The following is a 14,396-nucleotide window of genomic DNA, read 5'->3' on the forward strand; positions in this document are numbered from 1 at the left end:
CTGATGTTTATCTTCATTCTATGGAGTTTCTTGTTTTGAGGATGCCTGTGCAGACTAAGAATTTCAGGGTTATGCTGTATACATTCTAATATTAAATTGAACCATTTGTAAGACCATTGCTATCACAAGACATACTATGCAAGCCCATCACTTGAACTGCTAAAGCCATGACCTACAATACCTCTTAGACTAGAATCTAGGAGTCACAAAATTAATTAAAGCTTGCACTTCAACTCTTCCATGGCCTTTCTGGAACATACCTGCAAATAAATTCAGAAGTTTAACATTCAGAAATATTCTCACATCCTTCAATGGACCACCATCTCTCCTTGGCCCACTAAAGTCAGAGGGATTCAATTACATTAACTTACCTTCCTAAAGGTGAAGTTTACAAATCCATAATTAAACTGCAAATTAATCCAAGTAGTAGTATTTCCACACTTCCCTGAAACTGTTGTTCTGCTTGGCGGAACATTGAAGTACAAATTCTGTGACAAAAAGACAATTATTGCAGTTTGGCATTGTTTCATTGGCATTTCTGTTCAAAAAAAAATTGAAGTTAACATACCAGGATACTATAGAGATAAATACAGACTAGGGTAACAATGTGAAAATATTTTGTATTGTTAGTTTAATTAGAACTATATTCATATAAACCAACTGGAATTATACAGAAACTTCTATTTTAGATTAGTGCCATGGTTGCTCAGCCTTTCATTGGACTTGGAACACTCTCTTAAGCTTTTTAGGAGGGTTTTTAAATTGTAGCAATAAATTTCAGTGAGCACCCTTTGCAATTCTGTTAATTTATCATTAGCTTTGTGATATTGCAATTACAAAATTTCATGGGTGCACTGCTGTAGAGTTAAGTGAGCACTACAAAATAATGCAGTGGTAAAAAGACCCTAATGGGTGTTGTGTACAGGCCCCCAAACAGTAGGGTGGATATTGGGTACAAGTTGATTAGGGAGTTAACATTGGCATGTGCTAAAGGTAATGTAGTCGTTATGGGAGATTTCAACATGCAGGTGAACTGGGAGAATCAGGTAGGTGCTGGACCCCAGGATTGGGAGTTTGTGGAGTGTCTAAGGGATGTATTTTTGGAACAGCTTGTGCTTGAGCCAACCAGGAACGAGGCTATTTTGGACTTGGTGATGTGTAATGAACAGGAATTGATAAGTGATCTTGAAGTAAAGGAGCCATTAGGAAGTAGTGATCATAACATGATAAGTTTTTATCTACAACTTGAGAGGGATAAGGGCAGATCAGAGGTGTCAGTGTTGCAATTAAATAAAGGAGACTATGGAGCCATGAGGGAAGAGCTGGCCAAAGTTAAATGGGCGGATGCCCTGGCAGGAAAGACAATGGATCAGCAGTGGCAGATATTCTTGGGCATAATACAAAAGATGCAAAAGCAGTTCATTCCAATGAGAAGGAAGGATTCAAAGAGGGGGAAGGGGCCACAGTGGTTGACAAAGGAAGTCAGAGATTGTATAGCATTAAAGAAAAAGAAGTATGACAGGGCTAAGATGAGTGGGAATACAGATGATTGGGAAAGTTTTAAGGAGCAGCAGATCTTAACTAAAAAAGCAATACGGAGAGAAAAAAATCAGGTATGAGCTCAGTCTAGCCAGGAATATAAAAGGGGATAGCAAAAGCTTTTTTAGCTATGTGAAGAGAAAGAAGATAGTTAAGAACAATGTTGGCCCCTTGAAGAATGAATTGGGAGAAATTGTTATGGGAAACAGGGAAATGGCAACAGAATTTAATGCGTACTTTAGATCTGTCTTCACCAGGGAGGACACAAGCAATCTCCCAGATGTATGGATGGGCCAGGGTCATAAGATATCAGAGGAATTGAGACAGATTGACATTAGGAAAGAAACTGTGATGAGTAGACTGGTAGGACTGAAGGCTAATAAATCCCCGGGTCCAGATGGTCTGCATCCGAGGGTTCTAAAAGAGGTGGCTCAGGAAATTGCGGATACATTGGTAATCATTTTCCAATGTTCCTTAGATTCAGGATCAGTTCCTGAAGGTTGGAGAGTGGCTAATGTTATCCCACTTTTCAAGAAGGGAGGGAAGGAGAAAACAGAACTATCGCCCTGTTAGCCTAACGTCAGTCGTGGGGAAGATGCTTGAGTCCATTATTAAGGACGAAATAGTGGCACATCTAGATGGCAGAAATAGGATTAGGCCGAGCCAGCATGGATTTACCAAGGGCAAATCATGCTTGACTAATCTGTTGGAGTTTTTTGAGGGTGTAACAAGGATGTTAGACGAGGGTAAGCCAGTGGATGTTGTATACCTAGATTTTCAGAAGGCATTCGATAAGGTGCCACATAGGAGATTGGTGAGTAAAATCAGAGCTCATGGCATTGGGGGCAGGGTTTTAACATGGATAGAAAACTGGTTGGCAGATAGAAAGCAAAGGGTAGCAGTGAATGGGTGTTTCTCGGACTGGCTGGAGGTGACTAGTGGGGTACCACAGGGCTCTGTATTGGGACCACAGCTCTTTACGATTTATGTCAATGATTTAGATGAGGGCATTGAAAACTATATCAGCAAGTTTGCTGACGATACTAAACTGGGTGGCAGTGTGACATGCGAAGAGGATGTTAGGAGAATACAGGGAGACTTGGATAGGCTGGGTGAGTGGGCAGATACTTGGCAGATGTCATTCAATGTGAATAAATGTGAAGTTATCCACTTTGGAAGCAGGAACAAGAGGGCAGAGTATTGTCTGAACGGAGTAGAGTTAGGTAAGGGAGAAATGCAAAGAGACCTAGGAGTCCTAGTTCACCAGTCAATGAAGGTGAATGAGCAAGTGCAACAGGCAGTGAAGAGGGCAAATGGAATGTTGGCCTTTGTTACAAGGGGAATTGAATACAAGAGCAAGGATGTCCTTTTGCATTTGTACAGGGCCCTGGTGAGACCACACCTGGAATATTGTGTACAGTTTTGGTCTCCAGGTTTAAGGAAGGACATTCTGGCAGTTGAGGAAGTGCAGCGTAGATTCACCAGGTTGATTCCTGGGATGGCAGGGCTGTCTTACGCAGAGAGATTGGAGAGATTGGGCTTGTACACGCTGGAATTGAGGAGATTGAGAGGGGATCTGATTGAAACGTTTAAGATAATTAAAGGATTTGATAGGATTGAGGCAGGAAATATGTTCCAGATGTTGGGAGAGTCCAGTACCAGAGGGCATGGATTGAGAATAAGAGGTCAGTTATTTAAAACAGAGTTGAGGAAGAGCTTCTTCTCCCAGAGAGTTGTGCAGGTGTGGAATGCACTACCTCGGAAGACGGTGGAGGCCAATTCTCTGGATGCTTTCAAGAAGGAGCTAGATAGATATCTGATGGATAGGGGAATCAAGGGATATGGGGACAAGGCAGGGACTGGGTATTGATCGTGAATGATCAGCCATGATCTCAGAATGGCGGTGCAGACTCGAGGGGCCGAATGGTCTACTTCTGCACCTATTGTCTATTGACAAGATAATCAGCTCCTTGCAGAGACCAGGTTGGCACACAGAGCTATGGTTACCCGCATCCAGAGCCAACTCAAACTGCAAAGTTCAACGAAGGAGTCTGCACAAAGTGGATCTGAGCATCTTATTCATGATGTTAGCATGATTTAAAAACCACAGTAATTTCAGGGGACATACAAACTTTACGATTGATTTTTGACATGCTTGTCATGGGAAAAATAACAAGTATCAAGAAAATTAGCATTTTAGTCTTTATCAAATGTGAATTTGCAAAATTTTTTCCCATTGAACAGTTTAACCACAGGCCTTTAAAACAGAAGCATAAAACACTCCCTAACTAGGAGACCACAATCTGTGTGGATGAGAAATATCACCATCTCGCTGATAATCAACACTGGCGCACCTCAAGGATGCGCTTAGCCCACTGCGCTACTCTCTACATCCATGACTCAGCTCAAATGCCATCTACAGTTGCTGTTAACACATCTATTGGCACAATTCCAGATGATGAGAAGGCATGCCGGAGCAAGAAATCAGCTAGCTGAGTGGTGTCACAGCAACAATCTTGCACTCGGTGTCAGTAAGACCAAACAATTGACTGTGGACCATAGAAGGGCAAGCCGAGGAACACATGCCAGTCCTCCAAGGGAACAGAACTCAAAGAAGTCAGCAGTTTCCTGGGTGTCAACATGGAGGATTTGTCTTGGGCCTAACTTATCAAGGTAGGTACAAAGGCACGATAGCAGCAATACTTCATTTTGAGTTGAGCAGATTTGGTATGTCACTAAAGGCTTGTGGTAAACTATGTATATCTATCTGGACACACCCCTCGGCTGACTGCTCCTGTGGCTCCTCCCATAGAGCCCTGTATAAAGGCGATTGGGGCACTGCTCCTCCCTCAGTCTCCGAGATGTCGTGCTCTCTTTTGCTGTTATTAAAAGCCTATTGTTCACTTCCTGTCTCTGAGAGTTATTGATGGTACATCAAGGCTCTCACACATTTCTACAGAAAGTCGAAATTGTGGAGAGTATTCCAACTGGTTGCATCACCACCTGATACAAAGGAAGAGGGCACCGCACAGGATCAAAGTAAGCCACAGAAAGTTGCAAATTCAGTTAGCGCCGTCATGGGCACTCGCCTTCCAGCATCCTGGACATCAACGAGCAATGAGCAGACTCAAAAAGTCACCCAAGACATGCCCACTTCTTATTGTTACCACCAGGGAGGAGGCACAGAAGCCTGAAGACACTCAATGATTCAGGAACAGCTTCTTCCCCTCTGCAATTGGACACTGAATCCATGAATGTTACCTTTCTTGCACTACTTTAATATAATTTTAATGTATACTTATTGTAATTCAGTTTTTATGTATTGCAATGTGCAACAAATTTCACAACACATGCTGATGATGTTGAACCTGATACTGATTCTAACACAGCAGCCGACTCTTCCAGGAGACAAAGAGCTCCTTCTGAGTATGTTAGGCTCAGAACCAATATTCCTTGCTCAGTGTCTTGGTGTAAACAAGAATCAAATTAAAGGACAACTCTGCAAGCAAAGAGCACAGTCTATAGAGCATACACTACTGGCCCACAGCACAGGGTTAGGCTACTCTGAAGATGGAGTGCAGGACAATGGTGTTTTGTTAATTGGGTTTACATCAAACCAGACAACACTGGCTAAGTTATTTAGCTCAAGGAAGCTTACAGACCAGACTAATACTATCACTTAGCACATCAAATAGCTGATCTATCAATAATTGGGAGATCTGTGTACTTAGTCAGCCCTCAAAAAGCATTAATGTTGGGTGTTTAGGATCTGTTCTCAGAAGCTTTTGGACCATGTGTGGGAATTTCCCCCAAAGGTATCTGAAAAATATGTGTGAAGTCACCAAGTAGCAAAAACAGTACAAATGTAAGAGCAAACAGGGTTGTTAGGAATGGTCAAGGGATAAGAAGAATGACAGAAAGATGGGGTGATCAGAATCTATTCTTCTGCCTTCCATTTCTGCGATAGACAACACATTCTTCTGCAAATGTTGACATGTCTTTAGCTTAAAGGAATTGTACCCATGTTTGGGAAATAATTTGCTTTAGAAATTGTTTGTAGCACAAGATTGAAGACCTGAGCTTTAAATGTGTTTTAAGAATTTTATCTAAATTTAAATGTATCACACAAAATAAATGAACCGTATGTTTAAGCTATTTTGTTAGCTGGAAGTGTCTCCTTGTTGGTGGTTGGGGGGGGGGGGGGGAAGGAGAGAGAAAGAGAGAACCACTCAAATAGTGGGTATTGACTGCTGAGCTTGCCGAAGAAAATAAACAGGGAAATGATCTAGCCTGGATGCAGAATAACCTCTTTACTGAGGGTACATGCAACAACCGGCATCAGATAGAGGCTTAAAATCTTCATTTAAGTTTAGAGCTTCACAAACAGCAAACCTGACACCACCACAATAAAAGAACGCTATTGGAGACAACTAATACCAATCAATAAATTCACCAATATCAGCCTTGTTGGTTCAATTCACCTTCAGCATACTCCATTTAAAAGGAAGCAGGCAACTACATGTGCTAAACAGGCAATCAGCCAAGTGAGAAACTAGTCTCATTTCCTGCTTCATTATCACTGCTACAATTGGTATTGAAATCTGCTGCAGTACAAAGTTGGGAAAACCATTACCAACCCATAAAACTAGTTAAGTTGTCCCTTCCAACTGGATTTTCAACAGCCTGATTATGGGAGGTATATGTTAGAATTATGTATTTGAACTTGCAGTAGTTTGACTTGTAGAGCAACTCGATTTCAGATGCAATTACTTTTCTCATTGTCTCAGCAAATTCCAGCTCTTGGTCTTTATGGAATTTGGTTCTAACTTGTAGTTAGACAGATGATCTCGGGAAGGATCTCAATTCATTAGGTTGAAGAAAGGTAGCATTGCTTACACCGTCTACACTCCACTGGGCGCGGGGGGGGGGGGGGGGGGAGCAAAAATGTATGTGGAAAGGTGAAGGAAGATGACAAGTTCCTCTGCAAGTTGCAAGGATTCACAAGGATTTTACCAGAACTGTAGGGCTCAAGATTGAGTAGCAGGATAGGTCTTTAGCAGACTTATTTCCCCAGAGTGTAGGGGAAGTGTTATTGAGGTATAAAGTTGTGAGGGCATCAGTAAGGTGAATGGTCAGCCTTTTTCCTAGTACAAAGGAGTTGAAAACTAGAAGGCATGGTCTCAAAATGAGGAAACAATTTTAAAGGGAATACATGGCCAAAACATCTCACACACAGCGTGATAGATGGAACAAGCTGCCAATGGAAGTGGTAGAGGCAGGTACAATTATAAAGGTTAAGAGACAAGCAAGTACACAGATATAAAAGATTTGGATGTGGATAAACAGAACCAGCTCAGATAGGCAAACTTGCTTCACATGGATGTTGTGGGCCCATTACTGTACTAAACCATGATTAGTCTGTTAAGAACTTAAGCAGCGTTGACTGGCTAACTCCTCTGCTTAACACATCCAATCTGCACTAATCATTTGTTTCAAGGAACTCCTTTCAACTTCTGGTAAAAGAATAGAGGCATTAAATGAATGGAACTTACTTTAGACTTTGTGCCAACAATTAATTGAATTCCAATAGCCATCTTGATGCAAAGAGTGTTCTTCAAAGAAACATTGTAGAATCCAGTTACTGGGAATGTAACAGTCGGTGATAGTGTAGGGAGTTCAGTTGGTGTACTTGTTATATTATGCTTTGCAGCAGTTGTGTTGGTCACAGGTGCCATCGTCGTATGGTTTGCAGAGGTCGCATTGGTCACAGGCACAGTTGTCGTATGGTTTGCAAAGGTTGTGTTGGTCACAGATGCGATCGTCGTATGGTTTGCAGAGGTCGCATTGGTCACAGGCACAGTTGTCGTATGGTTTGCAAAGGTTGTGTTGGTCACAGATGCGATCGTCGTATGCCTTGCAGAGGTCGCATTGGTCACAGGCACAGTTGTCGTATGCTTTGCAGTGGTTGTGTTGGTCACAGATGCGATCGTCGTATGGTTTGCAGCGGTCAAACTGGTCACAGGCATAGCTGTTGTATAAAATTAACTTTGGTTAAATGTTGTCTGAACCGGATTTGTCACAAACATCACTTTCTGCACAACTTATAAATGGCACTGCAAGAGGAAACAAAAATTAATCGCTGTTGTACACAAGTTTGTTGTTACAGAACTGCTCCCAAACTGGAAGCTTCAGAATGTTATGTAACACTTACCCACAGGCTGGTATATGTCTAGGGGAAAAAGGGATCCAGCCACTCTCCAATCCACCTCCCGTACACGCAGGTGCTGTGAGAATCGAGTTTACGCCTCGAGCCCGCCAACAGTATCAAATCCACAACAAATACCGTTATGAAATACACTTTAAAGAGTTTACTAAAATTAAAAAGAGTAGTAAGCAATACAATATATATACACAAGGAAAAAAACAAAAGGCGCCACTTATCAAAGTTCAGTCTGTTTAGTGCACTCGTTGGAGCTCAATCAACGAACCAATCGACCCATCCGGCCATCGCACCTGGGACCACCCCGGTGGTCTTACGAGCAGTCCAGCACACGTCCACCTTCTTCCATGTCTTCCTCGGCCTCTCCCAAAAAACCCGCGAAAACCCCTCCCCCAAGTTCCCAGCATCACAAGACACAATGACATTCCCCATTGATTAACAAATGAATACAATTACCATATCAGCCATTCTAAAGTGAAACAACGGCTAGAGAAACACTTATCTGACAAAGAAACATTCCTACTTGTAACAAACCAAAGAGGCCATTTTGAGTAACATACCCAGGACATTGTACATTCTCTCCCCACCAGCAAATGTCATGCCCTCATGGCATTACTAGAGGTCCCCAAAGCTTCTTGCAACACACAAAACCCAACCCAGGTGCAGAAGGCAATGACATAACTACCCAGAGCAGTAGAAATCACACTCGGTTCTCCCGGTACCACATATGTCAACCGCTCCGGGGGGCGCCTAATCCTCTGAGATCTCCATACCCCTTCTGCCCCACTGGGCTCCCTCGTCACCTGCGAACCCACTGTCTCGGACACCCCAGGTCTACCTGACAGACCCGCACCCCCTTCCTCACAGGGGTCCTCCCTCACCCGAGATCTCTCCGGCTCACGCTCAGATTCCACCCTCTCTCCCACCAATGTAGGCTGCCTCTCCATCTGACCCTCAAGACCTTCCCTCCTCTCACCCAATTCAGTATGGGAAGGGCCAGGAGCCTCCTCTCCTGGTACTGGAGCACTAGCGAATGGGAACAGGACCCACTCATCTGAGTCGTCCTCCTCTGAATTGGTAGCCATTCCCGAGTGAGGGACCCGTCCCCGCTCTTCAGCAGCGGGCTCTTCCCGTTCTCCGCTCCCTCGCAGAGTCCTTGTACTGGGCGTAACCTCCCACTCGGGCTCCTTATCCACCTGCACCGCTTGACCCAGTGGCAGCAGGTGATTCCTATGGAGTACCTTGATAGGCCCTTTTCCATCCTCGGGTTTCACCCGGTAAACTGGCAGGTTCGGCATCTGGCTCTCTATTACATAGGGGCTGGCCGCCCATCGATCTGCCAACTTGTGCTTACCAGGGAGTCCCAAATTCCGTAAAAGGACCCGGTCGCCCGGTAATAATTGTACAGTTATCTAGCAATTCCTGCTGGGCAAGGACTGAATTCACCCCCAAGCTGATAAAAACCTCAGCAGTTGAGTAGTACACCAACACTACAACCCAAAACAGTTCAAAAACCTTCCTAAATATTGGTGTAGCATAGACATTTTACGAACCAGCAGAGTACAGGTTGAAATTCTTCTGGCTGGCAAACTTGTGACCCATTGATGCCAGACCAGAAATTGTTCCTCTAATTATAAGACCACAAGACATAGGAGAAGAATTAGGCCATTGGCCCATTGAGTCTGCTCCGCCATTCAATTTTGGCTGATCCTTTTATCCCCTCCTCAGTGCCAATCACCCTCTTTTGAAAAGCACTTAAAAAAAAATTAAGTACACAAATAGTACATTGGTTGGTGAAGATTCCACTCCTGAGGAATGTCACTAACCCAAAGTTTCCAGCAAAAAGCTGTACTGGTGCTTTAACTCATACTTTGTTCATTTACAATGAAATTGCTACAGTTTGAAAATTAGATGTTTAAAAATTTTATTGCAGTCTGATTAAGCCCTTATTAATAATATGGAGCCTAAAATATTGGGATGGTCATAGACCAAGTAATTTGAAGGCCAAGCATCCAGTTTCTAGTCTTGTGTACTGCAGTCACAATTTAACCATTTGCTTTTTCCAACCACCGGCAGTCAATGATCTGCTCTGCCAAAGCACTGAAAGGTGTTACAAGATGTTACTCTAATTCCTAAAACCCTAAAGGTCTTCAAAACAGATTCATTTCCAGACAGATTTAGTGTAATTCACAGCAATTAATCTTCCTTGCTACACAACTCTCGAGAAAAAGGTTCGGTGAGTACTAAGCAAGAATGAGACCTTTGATACAATGGCTGCTGTCTATAGCCAAGGGCTAAAGTTTACAACAGCTAGATCATTGGGAGTATCCTTATTCGGGGAACAGAGGGCAACAAGAGGCAAGTCCTTGTGCACATTACTATGATCATACTGAGAGGTCTATGTCCGCTCCCACCATGAATTATTAGTTATAGTTTTCTCTTAAGAAACAGACACACAGATGGTCAGAAAAGAAAGAAATGAAAGGAAGACATAAAGAGCACCAAATAGGAAAGTGAATGCAAGAAAGCATTAGGAAAGTAGCTGCATCTCAAATTTATTACAGAAAACTGAGATGGCAAATCTTTAAAGCAGAGGAAAATGAAACCTGCATTTAATGTCAGATAAATATGGGATTACAATTCTGTTAAATCTACCCTATAAATCCAAAAATTGCTGTACCACATATTACTGAACCAGTTGTTAACCCATTTTATAATGAAATTACTTCTGTTCCAAAAAATTAGATGATTAGACAATGTCATCCTGGGTTAAGGGTTTAAACAGACAATCTGTTGAAGTTATACTAAATGCTACTGAATTGCAATTATCTTTAAGATTACAGAGGGAAAGCAGCAGCAAGGGAATAGAAATGGGTAGCTGCATCTGTGTTAAAAAAATAACCATCTTACACAATGAGTATGCAGTCAAGGTTATGTAAATACAAATGTACTGTTGATTAAAATAAAGGTTTGCACAAGCAGAGAAAAAGGTCACGAGCTGCAGAGAAAGGACGGATCACAAGCTACAAGGAGTGTGGTAGGAAACAAAATTTCACAACCAAATCAGGACGGTGCAGTTAGCATCTGTTCCCTTAGCAGCTATCATGGTATAATGAGCAGAAGCAATTGTACAGATGGTGGATATCCAGAGCAACACACATAAAATGCTGGAGGAACTGTGCAGGACAGGCAGCATCTGCGGAGAAGAATAAACTGTTGATGTTTCAGTCCAAGATTTTTCATCAGGACTGGATAAGTTGGGGGGGAGGGGAGAGAGAGAGAAGAGAAGGTAAGCCTGAAATCAGTGCGATATAAACTGGCAGGTAATGGATGAAATCAGGTGAGGGAGAAGGTGGGTAGGTAGTTAGGTCAGGAAAGGGAGTGGGGGAAGAAGAGATGAAGTAGAAAACCTGGAGATGATAGGTGGCAGTAGTAAGGGCTGAAGAAGGAATCTGACAGGAGAGGGGAGTGGACAGTGGGAGAAAGGGAAGGAAGAAGGGCACTGCAGAGAGGTGATAGGCGAGAGGAGGCAGCAATGGGGCAAGAGGGGAACCAGAATGGGGAATGGAATCAAGGGAGGAGGCAGAAATGAACATAAATTAGCTTGTACTCCTCCCCCAATCTTCTCATTCTGGTATTACCCCCACCCCTTCTTTTTCAGTCCGAAACATTTATTTTGCCCCTCTTCACAGGTACCGCCTGATCTGCTGAGTTCCTCCAGCAATTTGTGTGTTTCATAGTACAATTAATTAGGAAAAGTGGCTTTGTCAGGGAAGTAAAAGTAAAAGTGCTGCCATGGATGCTGATTCAGTAAATACTATTTCAAACTTTAAAATAGTTCCTTGGTAAAGAGGAAATTACTTTTGCCCCTAAATGTGCAGGGGTGGAGAATTAAAAACACTCAACCAAGATAAAATTGGAAGTTAATTCAAGATCTTATGTAAACGTTACAGATACAAGTACAATACACTGAACCTGTTCATAAACAAAGACTGAACAGCAGATTACTTCTAAATCATTATTGTAATTGACTAAATTGAACAAGGGATTTAACTTCTGGAAGCGACTGTGAAGACGACCTTGACCGAATTGAACAGACTTGTATTTCTATAAACAGAAGGATGAAGTGTGTTTATTATTAATTTGTTCACCTAGAACCACACCACCGACCCACCGTCTAGACGAAGACTTGAGTCTGGAAAAAGGCTGCCGGGTTCGTGGAAATAATTTTCGGCAGCGATACGTTAACGGCTCCTTCACCACACAAAAATACATTACTTTCTTAGAAGGTTTTTCGGTGACTCATAAAATGTCGTGCAGACCAATTTGAGGGAGGTGAGGAGCCTCCAAAGGTTGGTGGTTTCCGCATTCCTTCACTAAAACTGGCCCAAGTCCTCCCTGGCGCTACGACTTCAGTCCAGCAGACAATGAACAAGTTGCACCTTTCGGGATTTTCACCTCGAGCCGCTGCTGCCGCCACCCCACCCCAATCACCAAAGAAATCGAGCAACCTGTTTACCCCGGCGAGGGCCGCCTCTACCGATCCCACGGCCACAGTACTCAAAAAAATAAGAGGGAACTTAAAGCAGCTCGAATCGACTCACCTAACAGAGCCAAGGCGGCAATTGCAACCAAGTTCTTCATAATGTTCAGGTACAAGTTAGTTGTATCAAAAACTCCCGTTTGCAACCCACTCTCTCTTAACTACTTGCGTAGCAATAAGTCACGAGGTAATGAAAGGGTGGGGACAGGTAGGAAATGAGGTCGAATACGAGCCAGCCAATTCTCACTTGCTGTGGTTGCATCACTGAAATAAACAAGCAACTGGTCGACAACGAATTTATCCAATTTACCTACTATCTTTAACTGTGTCTTACTAAACCTACTTCCTTCCAGCGTTATTTTACATTAGTTTCTTGTCATGTACGCCAGGGTATATTAACATGGAATTGGTTTATCGCTGTGTGTACTGGGACCCAGTGAAAAGTTTGTCATGCATACTGTTCATACGATCAGATTATTACACAGTGCATTGACGTAGAACAAGGTAAAACAAAAACAATGCAGAATAAAGTGTCACAGCTACAGAGAAATTGCGGTGCGGATAAACAATAAGGTGCAAGATCACAACCAGGTAGATGGTGAAGTCTTATACCAGGGAATTATTCAATAGTCTTATATCATTAGGGTGGAAACAGTTCTTGAACCTGTGTTTTTACTCTAATTAAATAAAGGCATAATTTTATTTGGAGCTTTAAAGAGATATGAATAATTCTTGCAATTATTTGTCACTTTTTAATTTGCATTTCCTATTTTCTTTCTTTGTGCATCATAAATAAAAAATCTTTATAGCTTCTATGCAATGGCCAGATGGGGACCTGGTCTGGAATCCAAGATGGTATCCCAAAAAAATTTGGACCTACTGCCGAGACGGAGTCCATAGAAGCTCAAACAAATTCTTTGTTTACATGAAGCTCACAGGAGTAGCATGTATACATGGTAGTAATAAGTAGTAGCAATAAATATAATAACAAGCTCAAAACAAAATGATGGACAGCTTGCAATTGCAATTTGAAACAATTCAAAACAAAATGCTAGAGTGTCAATAACAGAATAACCAGGAAAGGTAGAGTTAAGAGGATGGATAGGTGGTGGCACCTCATGGAAGAGTGTGTGAAAGAGGTGATTATTTCAGAAGTCTGAAAGCAGTGGGGACTTAACTCTTCTTAATTGTGGGTGGGCAGGCTCTCAAACTAATAGGAACCAAATAAGTCGAGGGATTGAGAAGCTAGATGTTATGTCCTGTAAATATATAAAGAAGGACAGACAGGAACATGGGATAGATAGGGTGACGTGTATTTATTTTAAGGAGATTAAGAGTAAGGGAAATAAACTTCAAGCATTGATCAGTTCCTGGAACTATGATGTTGAGGCCAAGACAGAGACATGGTTGAGAGAGGGAAAGGTTTAGATGATTAATATCACAAACAAGAGAATATCTGCAGATGCTGAAATGATTAATATTCCCAGTTTCAAATGTTTTGGAAGAGAGAGGGAGATTTTAAGAAAAGACCATAAGATATAGCAGCAGAATTTGGCCATTTGGCCGATCGAGTCTGCTGATCCATTTTCCCTCTCAGCCCCAATTTCCTGTCTTCTCCACATATCACTTCATGCCCTGACTATTCAAGTATTTATCAACCTCTGCCTTCCATATACCCAACGACTTGGCCTGCACAGCCACCTGTGGCAATAAGTCACAGGTGACATCATGGAGGGCTTTTCTGCTGAGTATAATGAAGGGTATAATCGCTCAAAAGCACTTTAGAGCTTCCAGAAGCCACTGCAACATTGAGCACTGGATATACCAGCAAATCTGGGGAAACGTGCAAAACGAACAGGGCTGCCGTTGGGCAAGACTTCAGCTTCCTTAGATAGACATTATATGACATCCTTCAGAAAGAAGGACAAGAATTGCAAAGTAAGGAAAACGGATGCTGAGATTGGCAATAAGCCGAATCAAGAAGAGAAGGGAGAAGAGAGTTAGGAATGCTGTAGGTACTTACAGAGCAAATAGGACCACTCAAGGCAATAGGAGAGAACATCTGCTAGGAAGCAGAGGATATGGACGAGGTCT

General features: G+C 42.4%; 1 protein-coding gene across 5 annotated transcripts in view; it reads right to left on the bottom strand.

Moving 5' to 3' along the window:
• lamp3 (lysosomal associated membrane protein 3) overlaps positions 1-12,559 on the bottom strand; it is a 32,869-nt gene extending 20,310 nt beyond the window's left edge. The window contains exons 1-4 of one of the 5 annotated variants that reach the window (XM_059944913.1): positions 12,364-12,559; positions 7,537-7,567; positions 7,092-7,452; positions 372-488 (exon numbers count right to left, since the gene is read on the bottom strand). In XM_059944913.1, the coding sequence (XP_059800896.1) occupies positions 372-488; positions 7,092-7,452; positions 7,537-7,567; positions 12,364-12,403 (549 nt within the window). In that variant the 5' untranslated portion in view covers positions 12,404-12,559. Of the gene's footprint in view, positions 1-371; positions 489-7,091; positions 7,568-7,750; positions 7,890-12,363 lie in introns of those variants that run through there. The other 4 variants (XM_059944924.1, XM_059944919.1, XM_059944912.1 and 1 more) reach the window with 4 other exon arrangements.
• Between the last annotated feature and the right edge of the window lie 1,837 nt (positions 12,560-14,396).

Source organism: Hypanus sabinus, chromosome 2 (genome assembly GCF_030144855.1).
Source record: "Hypanus sabinus isolate sHypSab1 chromosome 2, sHypSab1.hap1, whole genome shotgun sequence".
Classification (NCBI taxonomy): Eukaryota; Metazoa; Chordata; class Chondrichthyes; order Myliobatiformes; family Dasyatidae; genus Hypanus; species Hypanus sabinus.